The sequence below is a fragment of the Phyllopteryx taeniolatus genome, chromosome 11 (genome assembly GCF_024500385.1).
Source record: "Phyllopteryx taeniolatus isolate TA_2022b chromosome 11, UOR_Ptae_1.2, whole genome shotgun sequence".
Taxonomy (NCBI): Eukaryota; Metazoa; Chordata; class Actinopteri; order Syngnathiformes; family Syngnathidae; genus Phyllopteryx; species Phyllopteryx taeniolatus.
Genome location: NC_084512.1, coordinates 24092129 through 24112061, shown reverse-complemented (window position 1 = coordinate 24112061; position 19933 = coordinate 24092129). Strand labels below are relative to the sequence as shown.

Sequence of the window (19933 nt, the reverse complement as noted above, 5' to 3'; positions counted from 1 at the left end):
AAGAGGATTCTGATTCTGATTTATTTGTCACTCCTTGTAGCAGTTTATTGCAAAATTGACACAAGATACAAGAGAATCAAACATTGTACATTTAAACACCAAAATATTCAACCAAACCATGTCATTCCATGTCATAAAAATCCAGAAGCATAATCCTAACATATCATGAGAAACGCCCCGGACGGCCTAACGGAATTAACATGGATGTTAGGGTCATAAAAAGCCTTCAATCACACTGCATCTCTTCCAGTCGACCACAGTTTGGCCTAGCAGGTCGTGGCACAACGTGGTAGTACACGAAGGTGAGCAACCTTAAATTCGGACCCTCCTGAATACTGTTTATAAAAAAACAAAATCCACAATAGAGCAGAGGTCCACGGTTCTGTGTTCGGAAGCATAATTGCTCTTAACTCATTCACCGTCAGCCTTCCCAGTTAACATGGATATTTGACTTCTAAAGCCGTCAATGGCAGTGAAGGTGTTAAAGGGCTTCAGAACCGTACGTATTCATAGAGCATTTGCAATATGTTTATTTACACATGAGGATCTAAATGAGACGAGCCGAGTGTCAGTATTGTTCTTCACGCCTCTCTGGCTTTGTTGTGTTTTTGCGTCTTATGAGCCCAAGAAAATATAATAATAAAGCAAACGAGTATTTAAGCCAGCTGGCTGATGTGTGCTAATGAAGCGAGCTGTGACAATAAAGAGGCATTCGTTCGCGAACAGCTCACATGGCAAAAGCAGAAGCACACATACGTACGCACACTTACTGACGTCTGTCAGGAGAACTTTAATGACCTAATACAAGACGTACAGTCATTTTTTTTTTGTATAAACAACTGGTCGAGAAGGGTGCTTGACTACAAAGGAGTATTAACAATTAGGCGAGCTGATGTTAGAACAACACAACAACAACAAATGCAACAGGGAATGAGGTCGTAATCTTACAAGAATAAAGTCCTATCATTACATTAATAGACTGAAAATGGAATGGGAATAAAGCCGCCATGTTGCAAAAATTAATGCAATTTATGAGAGCAAGAATAAAGTTTGGAAAAAATGAACTCAGAACGAGACTAAAGCTGTGACGAGAGAAAAAAAAGTCCTAATGGTACAAGAGTAACCAAAGTTGAACCACAATAAAAAGAAAGAAATCAAGTCGTGAGAATAAAGTTGTGATTTCATGAAAATAAAAGTTGGAGCGACAAGGAAAAAGTCCTGTTATGAAAGTAAACAAGAAATTGAACAAATATCAAGCAGTAATAGGAGACAAATTTAATCATAATGTCGAAAGATAAAAGTCTTAATTTTACAAGATTAAACTAAAAGTACAATGAGACTAATGACGGAATGTTACGAGAGGAACAAACTAATATAGTATGAGAAAAAAGTCAAAGTGGAAGGAGAATAAAGTCGGAATGTTACAAAAACAACGTTACGAGAACGAGAATAAAGTCGGAATAATACATGAAAAAAGTCTTAATGTTACGAGAGTAAACTCAATAAATTAGAGGGAAGATGTCAAAAAGTGGAACGAGAATAAAGTCGGAATGTTACAAAACAAATGTAATGTTGCAAGAATGGTTGCACTGATATAAGAAAAAAAAGAAAAATGTCAAAATCAATTTGTCGAGAAAGACGGAATTTTACGAGAAAGAAGTCAACGTGAAACAAGAAAAAAGTCGTCATGTTCCCAAAAGAAACTCAAATTGGAACCGAGTCAGACTTTTACAACAACAACAAAATGAGAAGGAGGACAAAGTCGCGAGAATAAACGCACAACAAATATTAGTTGTTTACGATTAAAGTTACAGGAATAAACTAAAAATAGGAGAATTAAGTCAGATTGTTAAGCGAATAAACTCAAAATGGAACTAGAATAAAGTCATCATTTTATGGGGGGGGGAATAACATAAATAAAGACAATATAAATGCTGTTACAAGAAAGTGGTCCTAATGTCACCGGAATAAACTCAAAGTGGAAGGAGAATAGTTTGACAAAAAATACAAAATAAATAAACAATGTTACAAGAATAACCCCAAAAAGTAATAATGTTACAAGATCTTTAAAGTTGTGAGAATAAACTCAAAAATTGAAGCAGAATGAAATTGGATTATTTCAGAGAAAAAGACGTAACAGCACAAGAATGAGGACGATGTTGCAATGATAGGATTTCCTCTTACCGGGAAAATGAATGAATTCTAAATTCCTCCTGGAACAGACTGCGTCAGAATTCCGAGAGTCCACTGTGCTTATTATTACGAGCAACTTATGATTAAAGTGACAAAGATTTGAGGGAGAAAAATGTGTTCTTAGGTTCTAATCATGAGAATATTTGGTTTCTATGGGCTGGAGTTGTATAGTGAAGCGCGATAGGTCCATTTCGAGAGACGACTTAAGTTGCCTGATGAAGGTTTCAAAACAACCGGAGAGAAAACCTGCACCTCCAGTCCGGTTCAAGCTTTCCTCCCCCGGAAGGCGCACAGGTCGAAGGCCCGCGCGCATGAACCTTTTCAGCTCATTCAGGTGAGTGGACTTATGTGAGTCCCGCCCCACATACCTGAACGGGAACATCGAGGAGGAGGAGGATCTCGAATGGACGACGGTGAGCAATTCATATCGAATCAGCGTGATAGCAAGGGAAGAGAGGCTCTGAGCAGACGGGCCTCTTGTCGGCCACCACGGTGATGAAGCGGGGCCGCACGTAATCGTCGTGACCCATGTTCTTGTGCTCCTCCTGACACCAGACCAGTTCGGCGCTCTTGTGTCTCTCCACCTGCGCTCTCACCGGGTCGAAGGGCAATGGCGAGATCTGGAAAAGAAGACGTGAGCGAGAAATGCAACGCTCTTACAGTGGAATCGGGACCCACCGTCACACAAAAACGCAAAACAACGCACACTGTATCATCGATAGCAGTCGGGAAACCCAAATCGACCGGATAACATGACAAAACATTACATCCAGTCCATCGTATGCACCAGAGATTCCGAGGATTCTTTTTTCAGTCAGTTTTGCTCTGACCGACCAATTCCAGGATGGCTAAGTGTTTTTGTGAGCCAGCTGTGAGGCGATGTTGATATCTGATCGGGCCATTAGGCTCCCCCACGTGGGACCGTACCTGCTCCAGTCTGACGATGGCGACGTCTTTTTCCAAGTTTTGCTGCTTCCTCTCTTTGCTCAATTCATAGTAGACTTTTCCGGAGCAGAAGATCAGCCTTCTGACCCGGTCTGGACTTCGACTGGACGGGCCCTCGTCTGGGATCAGTCTCTTGAATTTAGTGCCTGTAGAAGCTAAAAACACAATTTGAATTTAAAGAAGTTTTTCGACCTCAAAACAACATAGCCAATGGGTCGAAGTCCACCTATGGCGAGGTCGTCAAAACTGGACCTGGCGTCGGGGTGCCTCAGCAGAGATTTCGGAGTGAATATAATCAGCTGTGAAACAAGAAAACAAACTTTTGTTCACTTTTTGCCACCGTGTGACATCAGCACAGGGACAAAGCCGAAATGTTCAGTCAACCGAAAGCAGAATTGAGACTTCTCACGGCAAAAAAAAAATCGGAATATTCTCTTTTGGCATTCTCACTAATTTGCTCGGGGTAGTTTGTTTTCTCATGCTCAACGGAGCGTCACATTTGCAGGCGACAGGGGAATCACTTAAGACGTTCACTCGAGCTGAAGAAAACAGTGGAGCTGTGCATAGAAAAAAAAATCTAAGTTTCACTCAGAAGTTAGGTTGAAGTTAGGTCCACCCATTTTCGATAGCGTATGTCCTCATTAGGAGATAAAAAGTCTACACACCCCTTTACCAATATCAAATATCAACACAGTTATGAAACAATATTACGATTACGCTTCACAGCTGCTGTTCAAATACTTTTGAGCAGTCAGTCGAGGACACACTGCCCCCCACAAAAAAAAAGGAATCAAATTGGTTTGGGAACATGAGGACAGTTTGTCGTGCTTTACGGCAGCAGGATCTGACAGTAGTTAGCGGGCGTGGAGCAGTTGACCACAATCCGGTCTGCCGCACTTCCAAATCTCCGGCAAACGCTTTCATGTGTGAAAAATTAGGGGAAAGAAAATGTGAGGTTTAGCGGCAAAACACAAGAGACTAAATGTCGACATAGGTTCTCGGTCATCCTGGTCATTGTGATCCACAAAGCTGTCTGGTTTGTCAGAGAAACTCAGAAGGATTGTTCTGATGGACTCCAAACCCAGCAACACCCGCCCCCCCCCCGAGGATAAAATCCCAGACTTTTGCATTGGAGAAACTGAGCGACCCCTACACAAACGCATGGCACAACATAGGAGGGCAGTCCCATTTGGTCCATAGTCAGCGGGTCATTTTCTCAACAAGAAGGATCGTCCCTTTGACGAGAAGAATTTCCAAACTCTGGGCAGAGAGGACCGCCAGTTTGAAAGAGACGTGAAAGAAGCCCTCTATGTCAAACGAGAAAGACTCACTTATCATCTGCGTACAACAATGTAAATGTCACACCAACCCCAGGAGGACACACCCACCAGAGAGATAAATGTACTTAAAAATGTAGACTTTTGAATTAAAGGTGAAAGATTTTCATCCAAGCGAGAAGAGACGAGATGAGACACACATACCCGAACGCTGCGCACACACAGGGGATGCTAACCCTCCCCAACTAACGGTTTGATCAATATTCCATTTGGAGATGAATTTGGCTCAGCTCCCCTTAAATGCTCCCTCACACCAGCTGACCCACGGGACCTGACTAAGCGCCTGACACCATCCCGAAGCCGTAGCCCCTCAGGGGTCCTTCATAAAGAAATTGCCAATCATCACTTAAACCGTTGCTGACATAGCAGGAAGCCACCGCAGCAGGGTTCAAATTGCAGTCCTCCGCTTTGGGGCGAGAGGTGGGGTACACCCTAGACTGGTCAGCAGATAGACAAGCAGCCATTCACACTCACATTCCCAACTAGGAGCAATTTAGCGTTGTCAGCGAAGAGAAGGTGCATGTTTTTGGAATGTGGGAAGAAGCCAAAGAACACCCACGCAAGCACGACGAGAACAAGCCAAATCCACAGAGGCCGACTCCGAACTGTGAGGCCGGCATGCTGACCTCCAGTCCACCGTGCTGCCTTTGCTGTATCATATGAAAGTATTTGGGGAACATTTCAATCGTTCAGGTGGACCTGCAGGGAAGTGATCCGGGTCATCTATGCTCATTGGCAGGAAGCGCTCAGGTCGGGCTGAGGAATGTTCTGGACCCTGTGATGATGTCTATACAGTGCACACTCGCTTGCTCACGGTTTCACCTGTTTGCAGATTCTTTTTTCTTTCTGTTTTTATATATCTTTCTGATATTATATATATAATATCATTTCAATACAATTATAATGGGTGCGGATGTTTGCTATGCAACAATTGCGCAGTTCCACTGTACAGTGGTACCTTGACTTACGAATTTCATTTGTTCTGGGACAAAGGTCAGAACAATTTATTGGAATATCAAATACATTTTTTTGTAATAAACTATGTTATGTATTTGTTATTTGCTCCCATTTTTCCAATACTTTTTGAATGTATACAAAAGGCTTATTTCTCTCAAATATTGTTCAGAAACCCAAGTCTGTGTTAGTGAGCACTTGTCCTTCTCCAAGATAACACAAGCCCAATTCCAATGAAGTTGGGACATTGTAAATAAACATAACGTACTAAAACAACAAATGATGAATTTATTCTCTTTATTGAGCAGCATTTCTCTTGGCTGCACTGCTTCTCGCACGTGCATGTTTGATTGATTGATTATTATTCTTCTTCTTTTTTAATCCAACCAGGTTTCAGTCTCTGTGTGTTGCCATGTCAACCAAATGTACCCAGGCAGGGAGGTCAGAATCAGTTGTGCCAGTTGACCCGTGTAACTTCAACTATATTAGCGAAAGAACTGTTTCCTCAATCAATCCGATTTCAAATTAAATTGATTGGTTGGTCAGAGGAAGCCCTGTTACAGCCAACTATGAACTTTGAACTTGTATGCGCACAACACTGGCAATAACTGGCATGTCTACATTTCAGAGGAAAACAACTCTATTTAGCATTTAAAAAGGCCCAATCCAAACAACTTCATATATAAACTACAGCATGTTCTTTTTTCTGTGGCGTTTTATATATTTTGATAACCTTATTAAGCTTTGCGATGGGGACAACATATTAGCGGCAGCTCTCAGTATGAGGGAGCGACGTCGTACACGCACTGCGGAAAAACCTGCAAATTGTTCAATTGATACGACTGTCTGACAATGTCAATCAAAACTGACCATTAGTATCCTGCCCTCTGTAGATAATGTTGTAAACTTTGTACAACCGTATTTAAATGGCTGAAATTGCACACACACGCGCATCCAGAAAGTTATGTGATAACGTCCGTTTTTTGTTTGTTTGTTTGTTTCCTTTTTCCGTACTGCCAGTACTGGACCTCAATTTAATCATCTTCCGTCCGTCCTTCTTGGAACACTCACACACGCACACACCCCCAACGTATGTCGTCTGTCTTCGGGGATCCCATTAGCGGGGAAACGGGGGCGCACGCATTCCCACACCCAAACGCGTCAAGTTGGGCGCGCCGCCGATACACGCGCTCAAGCGGAACGCGCCAATATGCTCCTCGGCTCCTGTGAGAAGACGACGTGATCGACGGAAGGAGGAAAAGAAAAGTGGAGGTTGGAGGAGGGCGCCGGGATGCAAAGCACAGGAGACGACGGCAGCCCGGAAAGGAAGGCGCTGTCAAACGGCGCCCGACGTACTTCGACGTAACAACGTCGAGGTGAAGAAATCAAAGAAGACAAAACAAGAAGGCTGCTGGAGTGTGGCAATGGTGGCAAGTAGCAAAGTACAAATCTGTCGGGACTGTATTGAAGGAAACCTTTCAGGTATTTTTTAAATGTTCAACATTTCATTTCAAACATGCAGCAGATATATCTAAGATATGTAAATTACACGACACAAATATCCCGCTGCTTGTCCGAAAAGGAGTGGGAAGAAGCGAAGCTCAAACGTATTCGGGACTTTCTTTGAGACAAAAGTAGCGCTTTGCTGCATCTTGCGGCATCTTGGTGCCAAGGAGCTACATTAGAATTGAGTTGAGGTTCTTACACAAAAGCTGTGCTGCATCTTGTGACACCGAAGTGAGGTTAGGAGCTTCATTTAGACAAAAGTAGTGCTTTAACACATCTTGGTGCCAAGAAACTATGTTGAAGTGAGTTGATGAGATTCATTTCCACAATAGTCGGGCTACGCTGCCAATATGTGGCATCTTTGTGCCAACAAACGATGTTGCAGTGAGTTGAGGAGCTTCGTTTAGACAAGGGTAGGACTATTCTTCTCTCTTTTTGCATTTTGGTGCGAAGGAACCATGCTAAAGTGAGTTGAGGAGTTTCATTTGGACAAAGGTAGTGCTTTGCGGCCATCATGTGGCATCAATGGGCAATTCTAAACCTTCTGGGGTCTCAGATCTTTGCTATTCGCAGCAAGGGAACACTGACAGTACAAATTCCATTTGACTTTCCTCTTTTGTACTGAAGTACATTTTAGAGTCTGTGTTTGTTTACTTTTGCTGAAGTAAAGCACTTCCATCGGTACGTCTTTGCACTTCTGTTTTGACACAGAGGGACGATTCCTTTTGCCACGTCTGAAGCGTAGTTACTTCATGTGCGAGTGACGAGGCGCACGAGGAGGAAGAAGTGAAATGATAGGGGACACATAAGACAAGCACGCTGGGGGGGGGAAACAAAACAAAACCAAAAAAAAGACGCGAGCCGGTTGTGTTCACGTGTCACTTGTTCCTTTTGACAGCATGACAACGCCGCAGAGGCTACACGGGTCCCCGGAGAACAGGCTGACGTCTCACCGCGCACGCCAGACGACGACCTCACATCGTTATGTTCTGCGCTCAACTCAATCACCGCGGCGAGCTCTTTGTAATTATTTGGAACCTCGCAAATGAGGGATCCTCTGAAATATTAAAAGAAAATGTCATAAAACAGACAAAAAAAATACATTTTTATTATAAATTAAATCATGTAAAATAAAAATTAAAGCATAACGAAAACCACAGCGTATTAAAACCACTCAAATAAATAAAACATTTTGAATTAATAAAAAAAAATAATTAGAATACCTATTTTAACATTTTTTTAAATATATTTGTAAATTGAAGTGCAGTTTTCCACAACAGTGAACTAAAACCACAAATACAGAAATGCATAAAAATGTAATATATATTGATTTATTTATTTTTAAAAACCAATTAAAATAATAGTAACAGAAATTTAATAAAAAATGTAACTCAACATGATGGAGTGCCGTTCTACACCCCAGAGAACTAAAACCCCAAAAATAAATACATACCCGTTTGAAAATAAATATAAATATATATAAATTATAATACAATATAAATATTATATATAAATGTATTTTTAAAATTATGAAAAACAATCTCAAGATCAGACAATACAAATAAAAATATATATTCAGTATGATGCAGTGCAGTTCTACACTGTCAACTATAATGAGAAATCATTTATTTTTTAATAACAATATGAATAAAATGGCATTTAATCAAATGAGATAACTCGCAAAAACTTAGTATGATACAACCACAAATAAAAACAGAACAAAATAAGTCACAATTATTATTACAGCCGTCGATATTGCGCAAGAGTACCTCACGAAGCTGCCAACGTGACACAGACTCACCCGAACGTGCCCCTTTCCACGTCTTGCCCGCTGCCCGTCGCACGTGGACGGCGTCCTTGAGAAGCCGCGTACTCCCCCCAGGCCCAGTCCAGCTGACCCTTCCTCACCAAGTCGGCTCGGCCGCGCAGGATTCCAGACAGACCTTGCGGGCGCACACAGAGAGATTTAAAAAAAAAAAAAGAAGGAAAGAAATCGATGAGCAAGCAAAAACTGTAAAATGACAGGTGGTCTTGTCAATTGTGGACACTAAAAGTCTGGCTGGTGTTGGGACTTCTTGGAAAGGAATTCTAAAGCAAATCAAATGTGTATTTGTGTTATACAGTACTCGCACAGGCCAAAACATTAAGTACACTATTCAATGCGATACAATCCAAAAACTAAATTCATAATAATAATAAGGGGAACAATATTCTAATGAGCTCAGTTTTAAGTGACACGATGATTAGAAACAAATCTCAGTGTGACAAAGAAAAAAAAAAAGTGCAATTGATGTGCCGACTGTAATATTGGTGTGTTGGATGTGTGCCCTTAAGGGGTGTGGCCTAATGAGTGACATCAGCAGCTGGAGTTGGGTTGGCCTGTTGGAGTTCAACGTGAGCATCTGGGCGTGAGGTGTGGCCCACAGCAGCTGCAAGCGAGTCCTCTCATTTTCCACTTGACTCTTTGTCACGTTCATGCAAGGGCAAATAAAATGAAAAGGAATAAAAGTATATTGATGAGGGTGCAGGTGGTAATCTCACCGGGACGGATGGTAAAATCTTCCAAAGGCACGGAGCTGGCGGTCTGGCCGATATGCCGCAGGACCTCCTCATCCGGTCCTGTGGGCGGGCAGCTCATGGTCTTAGGTTCTTCTTCTGCTGTGAAAAATTCTTTAAAAAAGGTGGCTGGCCATCAGTCGTGATCACCCAGCAGCAAAGAATCACAGAAAATACCGTATTTACGCAAATACTGGCTCGGGCTGTTGAGTTACTCAATTGCAGATACTTCAGTATAATACAGGCGTAGAGACGCACACAAAGAAATGTTTCATTACAGACTCCGTCGGCTGCTGAAATATGAGTCATTTTTCACAAAGGAAAAAGAATATATGTCTCAAGCATTGTCAAATTGTCGGTCTACATGTTTTGCTCCAAGGTTTGTGCTGAAATATCTGTTGCTTAAAGGGTTATAACGCCGCGACTTTGGATGCTTAGTTTTATGTGTTAGCATTAAGATAGCTCCGCTGTATGTGTTAACATGAAGCGAGCGGAGGCATTCTTAAGTCGTTTAGTTGTTTAGAACAGCCAATGTGGAATTCTCTCTGTTTGATGTTTAGTTTGACAGTAAACGATGACCCACCGGGCAGCCCATTTTGATCGAGGAAAGGTGTTTTTAAAAAAGTTTGGTACCTGGCCAGGGCGAGTCCAGCCAGCGTCGGATGTGCGACGCTCGTCCTCTCGTCCTCGGAGCTGGCGCACGCCTCCTCGCATAGCTTGTCGTATTTGGCCACTTCCTCCTGCGACCGTACGATGGAAGAACAAATATTTCTCCCTCGCGATGAATGAGAGCGAGCCAGAGGAGAAAAATCCAGGCTTCAGCGGCAGTAGATTGCCCAGCCGTGTTACGTTGCGAGGACAAACAACGAGACGTACGACCGTACGTGTGAGACTGATTGAATTCCATCCATGATGGACACCGCTTAGAAAGTCACACGGGCTACTACTTTACATACGCAAACTTACTTTACATGCACCCGCAAAAGCCTTACACACATACAAGATGAAGAGCAAGCACCTGAAATTCCTGCAGCGTCACCGCTCCCTCGTACTTGTTCAGCACGTGATGTGTTTGTCCATCGGCGGCTGGGTGAGCGAGGGCTCGTCCATTTCATTGCGGCCCAAGCGCCTGTAGCACACCTGCCGTGAACATGTGCCGAGACGTTCGAAACCATTTAGCTGCTCTCTTTCATCCTTCCCCCTCCCCCAAGAAAAATGTCAATAATAAACCTCAAAAAGGTTGCGTTTGAAGTGGTGCCTTAACATACGAGTTCCTCGACCACGCTCGCAACTCAAAAACATGCGCACTTCAAACGGACGTTCGGTTCAACGGCCCATATTTCGAAAAACTCGTAAGCCGGCTCGCTCGCATCTCAAGGTCAATGACGACATCCTCGTGGATGGCGTTCCTCCGCTCGGCGGCCACGCGACGCACGTACATGACGGCCTCGGGGGCGTCGGCGTCGACGTGGAAAACGGGAGCGTCGACGGGGCGAGGGGAGGAGCGAGCCACGCGGGGGTCTGTCGTGAAGCCGATCTGCAAGCGACAAACAATCGCCGACGGCTGAATTGACATTCATGTCATCAAAAGTCCTTTGGGCACCATTTTCTGTATTTCATTTTATCGAGAAAACATTCTAAGTATTGGATTGAAAATCCTGACGTTGCATTCTAAAATCTTATATCACGGCTGTCGAATGAAAAGCTAACTAAGCTGCTTTTGCGTTCATATTTCAAATATCTTTTCACAAAATGGACTTATCTTCATTTTTCTAACTAAATCTTTTTATTACTAATCGCGTTTTTAAAAATACAATTATCAGAACAATTTGGAGACACAAACATGAGATTGTATTTGTATTTGTAGTTCATTCATAGTTTTGAGGTCCACGCTTTTCCATGAACAGTGAGAATGACATTTGATTGCTACAAAGCATCAATGTCGTTTTAGAATTCAATACTTTTTTCAATTTCGAAATTCACTTTGGTACGCAATCAATTTGCATTCATAAAAGTGGACAAAATGAATTGAAATTAGGAACAGTATCAAATTCGCGGGGGATACGGACCAAGGATGATCCCAAATAGTGAAAATAATTGACGCTCCCTTGTCATTGCCAGGAAGAAGAAGAAGGAGAGAAAACAAAGAAAAGGAAAAAAGCTACTAGCGGGGGTTTCCGCAAATAATACGATGCCAAGCCGCAAGTACGCGGCGGTACACTGTGTGTGCTTTTCATTGGAAAACTGTGAGACCGCAAGCAAAATGAAATAGATACTTTAGTAATAAAGTCATAAAGGTGGGACCGTTAGCAAAAAGGTGATCATCAAAGAAAGTTGAATTGAGGAGTGCCATCCCGTTACCTGATTGTTGACGACCACACGGATGGTACCATGTGTGGTGCAAGAGGGGAGTTGACTGAGGTGGAGCGTTTCATCGACGACACCCTGGCCAGCGAAAGCAGCGTCTCCGTGCATCAAGATGGACGTCACCTGGAGAAATCCAATGTCTTTCCAAGTTTGAATGCAAGTCTCCCCTGTACAACCGCTCGGCTTTGGCCTCGCCCCGGACCACCGGATCCACCGCCTCCGAGTGGGAGGGGTTCGCCACGAGGGACAGTGTGATGTTCTTCTCCGTCCCCCGGTTTATTCTTTCGTGGTACATCCCGAGGTGATATTTGCCATCCCCGGAACCCTAGCGGGGAATAACAGAGGGGTTAAGGTAGCGGTATCTTGAGTCGGGCCGCCAGTTCGGTCGAGGCGTCCTCACTTCATCCGCCGCCTCTAATTTGGGGTCGAACTGACAGAAGATCCGGTTCAAGTCCTTCCGGATCACATTGGCCGAGACGTTAAGTCGACCCCTGGAAGCAGCGTGAAGCACATCAACCGATCCGGCGGTACCGCGAGCCGCTCCCGGTTGACGTTGACTTTCTTCAGTCAACGTCAAATAAAGAGATTCCAAACGGTGTCTTGAACCAAACCTCATTAAGTTCACCGTATGAAGGTCCGCTAGCTTCATGCTAACACACAATGCAAAATACCTTACACAGGCTAACAAAACTAGGTTCGAGGTTGCGGTAATTAGAGACCTTTAAACAAATGATATTTGAACGCAATCGACAGCATTGCAGGCGCACAGAGCATACAACAATACTCACGAGAATATATTCTTTATCCTCTGCGAAAAACAACTGCAGTTTGGCTGAGACAGTCTTCTTCTGTGGTTCATCAAATAAATAGACTTTGTTTGTCACCTATTATACTGCCCTCTGGTGGCCAAGGTGCACACACCAGAAGGAGCAGCACAATGCCCGCTGATTTATCATGATGTATTTAGTTCTTGACATTCTATTTAAGTATGTAATTATTGTATGCGATGGTGATGCTCTTTTCTCAATCGAAAACATTTCAACTGTTGCTGTGTCATTTGAAGTTAGTAACTCTGCTCCTATGTACACATTACAAACGTCTTTTTTTCCCCCCTCGCCGTACTGCGTGTGAAGCAAACACTGAAACAAAACAAAGGTATGAACTGTGATTTTGCCCGTACAGTCGTCGTGTGATGACGACGGCGTAATAATGCGCGTTACCGATGCGGCACCCCCGTGATCGCGCTGTCGATGCCGGTAGCGCTGGCGCTGTCAATGATGGTCTTGAGAGCCGGCCGGGATAAGGACTTCGCAGCCTTCCAGACCAAAGCGTTTCTCCGACGACCAGGAAGTCCTCAAACCTACAAAGTCAGAACGGGGCTGACAGTGACTTTTGAGTTTATTTATCATCAGACAAAAATGGCTGCGTGATTTCTAGTATGATCTATAATCTGATATTGTGCCGTCTTGTGCATTCATGAATGTATCGAGATCCTCTTTTCGTCACTGACCGCGTCGATCGGATCAGTCGAGCCAGCGGCGTTCTCTTCTCAGCACTGGTGAACCGCACGATCGCCGGCGTCTCGAATCCACTGGCACTGCTCCACGTTGTTGACGAACATGAATTCCAGCCCCACGTGTCCGCAGTCGGAAGCCTGGATTGGGAGAAGGGAGAAAAGAATCAAAAATGAATCCCATCCTATGTTGTCTGATACGATTGATGAGCAAATAATGCTCAGTCCCCACGAATAGCGAGGAAACACGAGACGCTGTAAAGCCCCGTGAAAAAAATGTGCTTTAAAAAAAGACGGCTTGACAAATCTGCAATATAATGAGCCTGGATATAAAAGGGGAAAAGGGTTGGCACCTCAAGTCGCCGTATGACCTCCCTGAGAGGAAGCGTAGTCTCTCCTCCGCCAACGAAGGTGGTGTGAGGCGAGCGGAAGCGCCGGTCCGGGTCCGACTCACGCAGACCGTAGAAAACCTGCTGTTAAAACAAACAAACAAACAAACATTTGAATCCAAAAGGATTCAAACACAATATTTATGCCTACCTCGAAGTACCTGCTTCATCAAACTCATTCATTGCTGAATTATAATGACTTTGTTGATTGTTTTCAATAAATATTAGAGGTAAATATGCCGTAACAGCTTACAAATGAGCAGAATAGTATTGTTTTTTTTATAAATGGTAAAATGAGATTTGTAGTGTCGAATTGGAAGTTTTCTTTTTGTTTTTCGAAGTGCATTGTTTGTCGCAGGGCTCGAAATGATCCCATGCTTCACTTTTTTGGTTCCGCTTCCTACTAAATTCCGACTTCAAACACACAGAACATGAACAACCCAAATACGTGGCTATTAGTTACACTTTTCCGGAAGGTAAATACTGCACATTCCCGGATTTGCAGTATTCGCTACACCGAGCGCTGAATAAGAGCATCGCCACCTGAGAGAGCTGTTCAAGCTCAACGCTCACTCGGCGTATCAAAGGAGACAGGTGCAAATCACATTAACAACAAGGCAAAGAGAAAAAAGGAAAAGGGGCCAAGAATAGATCCATGTGCTGAGCAAGTGAAGGACTCATTACGTTTCACGAGTGAGCTGTGTCGGCCTTGTGACGATATAATACAGAATGCAATGCTACGCGACGGCACGAACACGTGAGCGCTGTGTTTTTTGTTGTTGCCCCTTGCGGCATCGAACCTAACCGCGACTCGCCCGTACAGCAGCAGCCGCACCCACGTCCATTGTTGGGCGCACAGGTCTAACTCGATACATCGGAATCGGTGGAGAAAAGTCCGTTTATTTCGCCGCTCACACATTATCTAGATTCATTAAACACTTGGCAAATGCAATTCAGGGGGCAAATTCCTTCCGAATGTATACATTTCCAAAAATGTAATCCATTGTTACGTAAACAATCGACTTTCTGCTGAATTAGATGGTGAATTTGGGGTTTTGGTTTTCTGCAAGTTCTCATCGTATATAAACTTGTGTAGTGCATATCTATCATATCAGTTTCACTTTTTGAATTGAACTGCCGAATGAAATCAAGCTTTTGACACTATTCTCATTCGTTGCGATTGTATTTGCGGTGATTTACGAATGTTTGTGTCGAGTCAATGCAATTCATTCGTTCAATGAGCATTGTGCTGCTCCTTTTGCTGTGCGCGCCTTGGCCACCAGGGGGCAGTATAACACATACAGACATCGACATACTACCACTAGACTTGATGATGAACCGCCGCAAATTTCGGGGGGGATAAAGACGATATATTCCTGCGAGTATTGTCGGATGCTCTGTCTGCATGTGTTGCGACGTTTGCGTTCAAATAGATTTCTAATGACCGCAACACCATTTGTTAAGCTATTTATATTTAGAGAAGATAACGAATACGCACCGATTGTCTGTGTGTCCTTCTGTTATTCTGCTCTAACAAGTACTTTTCCTCTGCGAGAAATCAATCAAGTCTTATTTTATGCGCTCTGATTAACGTGACAATGACGAGCGTGTTTGGCTGCTCACCTAATTTATCAACGGTGGTAATGAGGTCGGAGGGAACAAATGAGTCCAGGTCAGCGTCCAAGATGCCCAGAGGGTCCAATTGGGCCACGTGACGACCGCGAATCGAGAAACAGCACAGAGACATCATGTCGAATCCGTTTGCCATCATATTGTTGCGCACGATGCGACTGAGCGAGCTGCTCCGGTGGCGTTTTCTTCCATTTGTTGAAGCCGCGCGTTACGAGCATTCGTAACGGATCCGACCGATCAAAAGGATTGATGAGCGGGGCGAAAGGGAAACGTGAGCATCTGGTTTGCTCACAGAGTGGCTCGTTTGCGTCATCCAGTGCAGTGACAAGACAACTCGGATATTCTTTTTCGCGCAAGTGAAGCCTCCTTTTGGGCAAGTTTGGATGCACTTTGCACACACAAGCTCATACCAAAACGCACACATTACGTTTTGGTTTGCGTCTTAGCGTGAATGGAAGTCCGTCGGGAAAGTCGTCAATGGTTAAATTGTTGGCCTGACAGCGTGATTGTCATTTTAGCAACAACAAAAATACCAAAGTGCTTGCTTGCGAAATCAAGTTTTTGGGCGGGGTCCGGTAGATTCTCGGTCATCCGGGTCACGGTTATGCGCAAAGCTTGAAGCGAGGCAACTGGACTCTTCACGTTGGTTGACTTTTTTTTTTTCTTGTTTTACCAAAATGTTCAAAAATGACTGAGGCAAGTATGCTGTCAGGCTGGCAATAGCATACCTTCCTATTTGTCATTTCTTAGGCCAATAACAATCCACGTCAAATTCTTATGAGATGTGTGAAATCTTGGTTTAACGTTGAATTGAAGTTTCATCTCGGTTTAAGGTTTGACTTTTTTTCACGGTAAAGAATGACAATCAAATTCGTTTGTGTGCATTTTTGGAGGAAAGACAATAAAAATACACCGAAGCAGATTTGGACCTAGCACAAAAAAAAAAACAAAAACAAGCTCTACTGTTGCCACAAAAGAAAGAGTGTATCATACATAGGTGTTGTAAAAACAACAACAACATAAAACGATTTCTTTGCCTCAAAGCTTGATTGCCAGTCATTTCTTAAGCTTTTCGAAAACACAAATATAATTCAACAAACAAGAAGAGTCCAGTCGCCTTCATTCAACCTTTAGCAGATTACAAAGAAAACATTTTTCCATTTGATTTGTAATTGATATTGTGAAAAATAACGTGCAATTATGCTATTAGGCTTAAGATGAGTTGAACTTGAGTTGAAATCAGCTTTGAAATCTATTTCGGTTGGAAATGTGCTATTTTCTTTCATCATGAGGGGTTATTTCATTCGCTGAGAAGACCCTGTACAGTTTATTGCGTGTGTGCGGCGGGGGACCTGGTAGGCTCCGATGAGCGTGTGCACAGCCAGGCGACGACGCGACTCGGCTCCGGACGAGGGCGGGGGTGCGGGGGGGTGCGGGGGGGTGCGGGGGGCGTCTCTGCGCCTCCTCGCCGGACGCACCGGAAGAAGGCATCCCACGACTGCAGCACAGATCCAGAAGGGCGGGAAACGTGAGCCAGAAATAGCACAGCTGCCAATAGGAGGGGGCATATTGTGGAAAATTGGATCTTGAAAATAATAATAATGGGGTCGTTTGTATCTCAAGGCACTCCTGTACATTTGGCATTTCATATTGAATGTACGAGCCCTAAAAATGGAATACAATTTCTTGGGCCCGTGTTGAGAGCCTAAATGCGATCTCCGCCCAAAATGAGCTTATTACGATGCAAAGATGGGCACGCGCTCACCTCATTGTTATGGACATTGTTATGATCCTCCAACCAGGCAAAGTACACGTCCTCCACATAGCCGGAGCCGCCGCCTCGGAGATGAGGCCTGCACCTGGCCGGGGTCCCTTGACCCGCAGCATGCCCGCCGACGCCCCAAACTGACTCACGGCCGAGGGAGGAAGAGAAAACAATTGACGCTTTCATTTGGTTTGGTTTTGCTTTGGTACTTTTTGATTTCTTTTTTTCCCCTTTCTTTTCGTATGGATTCAAAGTCCGTGAAATTCAGGTTTGCAAAAGCACCGTAACGACTAACAGACGCCTGTGGAGGGCAGCGTTGCATCGCTTCGGGTTCGGGATCGACACCGCTTTTGAGTCGAAGATCGCGATGAGGCGGCGCAGTCCAGCTCGTCGCATCGGTCGCGAGGGAGCGAAATGCCGACACGCCGGAAATTGGACGCACTTTGGCACCTCGCGGCCCAACAGAATATGTACGCCACAAACGGAGGATATGTCGCAGTCGGTAGCAGAATTTGTGAAGAAAGATGGATGGATGGATGGATGGACAGTTGATGAAGTGAATGAGGAACGCCATAAAACAAATGCAGTGAGTCAGCATCGCTCATGGCTGCGTTTCTTAATCGTCTTCTCTTTTGCCATCAAAGCCCTTTTTTCGTCTTGTTTCGGTTGTTTTATAGTTTGAGGTGTCACAAAAGCAGCAAATATTAGTGTCAACGCCACGCTTTTTTTTTTCCACTTTTTGATCAGAAGCCACTGTTTTTTTGGGGGGGCTGAAAGCAACCCCAACACCACTGCTGATTACTGAAGAACGGAAGAGCTACAAACATTTTGTTTTTCTTTCTTTTAGTAGCTTTGGCTCTTTTTATTGTCACAGAACACAACATTATGTCTCTCAAACGGCCACGAGTACATTTGAGGCTCGGTACCTTTGAAGTATCGCTACATCTCCTATAGCGAGTACGTTGGCCAGCTCTTGTTTTTCAGGAACGGCGTTGGTCAAAACTCACGTCGTTCATCAACGCACTTGAGTCGAAAAGCAAACACATGACAGCGAAGGCCACGCTGTGTGACGTCACCCCCCCCCCCCCAATAATCTTGCCCGCTGGCCTGTGTATGACGTATATGCAGTATAGCGAGTGCAAAAGGACGACGCGGACAACAAAAGAAATCAGACAAACATTAAATACGGCTGGAAAAAGAGCATTTGTTGCCTAAAATGAGACTTTAACATTAAATGTAACAATTGGAATCCTTTCAAATGTTGATTTCTTACATATTTGTGTTAGTCCTTATCCTAACTAGAACGTTCATCAAACAAAAACATGACGCTGGGAGTCGGTGACCCCAGTACTAGAAACTGTGTGAAAGGGGCTTCTGGTATTTCCTCTCAAGACAGGAAAATGTCGGGTCACAAAAAAAAGGTTTCTAGTGCTCTCGACGAGAAGAAGTGACCTTCGGCTTTTCCCTGTCCGGGGTCGCCACAGCGCGCCACCCCCATGATGCGTTTGCCACACCTTTTATGCCGAATGCCTGACGCAACCCAGCTCGGGACCGGCAGTGGCTGTGTGTTAGTGCCCCCATCGTCAAAGGACATCTTTTAGAGGCGGCACAAAACGGGCTTCTGCTACAGAACAACAACCCTTTCGTAGAAGCTAAAAAAAAAAAAAAAAAAGTCATTTGGGCAAGTGGTTTCAGATTGGGAGGGGGGGGGTTAAAAATCAATCCAATAATTGGCCCCGCCCAATTTAAACATGCTGCTCCTCATTTCGACTTTCATCATTCATAGCTGCTGGCTGCAAGCTGGGTGGGGAAAAGTCACAACAAAACTAATGGAAAAACAGGGAAAAGTGCATGAGAGTCCGCAGCAACATCAGTTTAAGGGAATTCTTAAGATGGTTACTCTTACCAGTGTTGTCACGATACCAAAAATCGAAAACGATAAAAGCAGTGGAATCATAGATGACAAAACATTCAAAGTCTTGCTATTTTTTGTTCATTCTCAATAATATTGACCAGCAGAAGTTGTTACACTATAATAACCTCCTTAACGCCCCATCATCTACAAAATTGCGACCTGCAGACTCATTATGTGTGTGCATGCGTCGTTGCCATTGCTCCCCGCGTGACCTGCAGAAGGAAGGGTCAGGCAATTACCAACTGAAATGCCATTTTGTCGGGGCAACTCTGCCGCCTGACAAAGACGGAGCGAGGGCCATTTGTTTTCTGGCGTTTTATTAATAGTCTCCGTGGTTGCAAAGACCTGCGCCGCTGGGTAACGTGCTACAGGCTCCGTGTTCAATCAAATCCTGTTTAGGATCATTACCATCACGACCCATGATTTCAAAAACAAAAAAAAACAGTGGACCTTTGACTTGGATCCTTGTTGTTGACTGCAGCAAGAGTCAAAGCTCAGAGAACGAGTTAATCTTTAATTTGGAGGAGACCGGCAAAATAAATACAGCGCAAAACAAGCTGATCCATATTGTCAAAAAGTCAACAAGGTCCGAGTCCCACATAGCCAAAGTCTCGTTGAGAGTGTAATCCACTTAGGAAGGCCGAGACTTCGTGCCGTTTAGGGATTTCCAAGTCGTGACGGTACTTAGGGAGCCTAATTCATCTAATAAAGCACGTATGAAGGCCCAATTTCATTTGCCTTGAGAGCTGTGGGCGCACGCGGCCTCGCGGAAATCCATCAGGTCTCACGTCATTCGATAACGCATGATTTTGCGAAATAAAGCGATGCGATGCCGAGGCATGCCCGCAACAAAACGAGGTT

General features: G+C 44.1%; 1 protein-coding gene across 1 annotated transcript; it reads right to left on the bottom strand.

Moving 5' to 3' along the window:
* Positions 1–30: 30 nt before the first annotated feature.
* Positions 31–19853, bottom strand: ogdhl (oxoglutarate dehydrogenase L). The gene is given in 28 exon segments (XM_061790316.1): positions 31–2496; positions 2498–2562; positions 2660–2813; positions 3121–3293; positions 3365–3437; positions 3880–3904; positions 3972–4023; positions 4026–4055; positions 5175–5262; positions 7914–7992; positions 8737–8878; positions 9477–9605; positions 10125–10170; positions 10172–10231; positions 10510–10562; positions 10565–10631; positions 10858–11028; positions 11853–12005; positions 12007–12183; positions 12259–12349; positions 13079–13155; positions 13157–13205; positions 13207–13218; positions 13369–13446; positions 13448–13512; positions 13725–13844; positions 16745–16940; positions 17158–19853. Coding segments are annotated over 28 exon segments (2586 nt in total). The 5' UTR covers positions 17280–19853; the 3' UTR covers positions 31–2457.
* Positions 19854–19933: the final 80 nt, after the last annotated feature.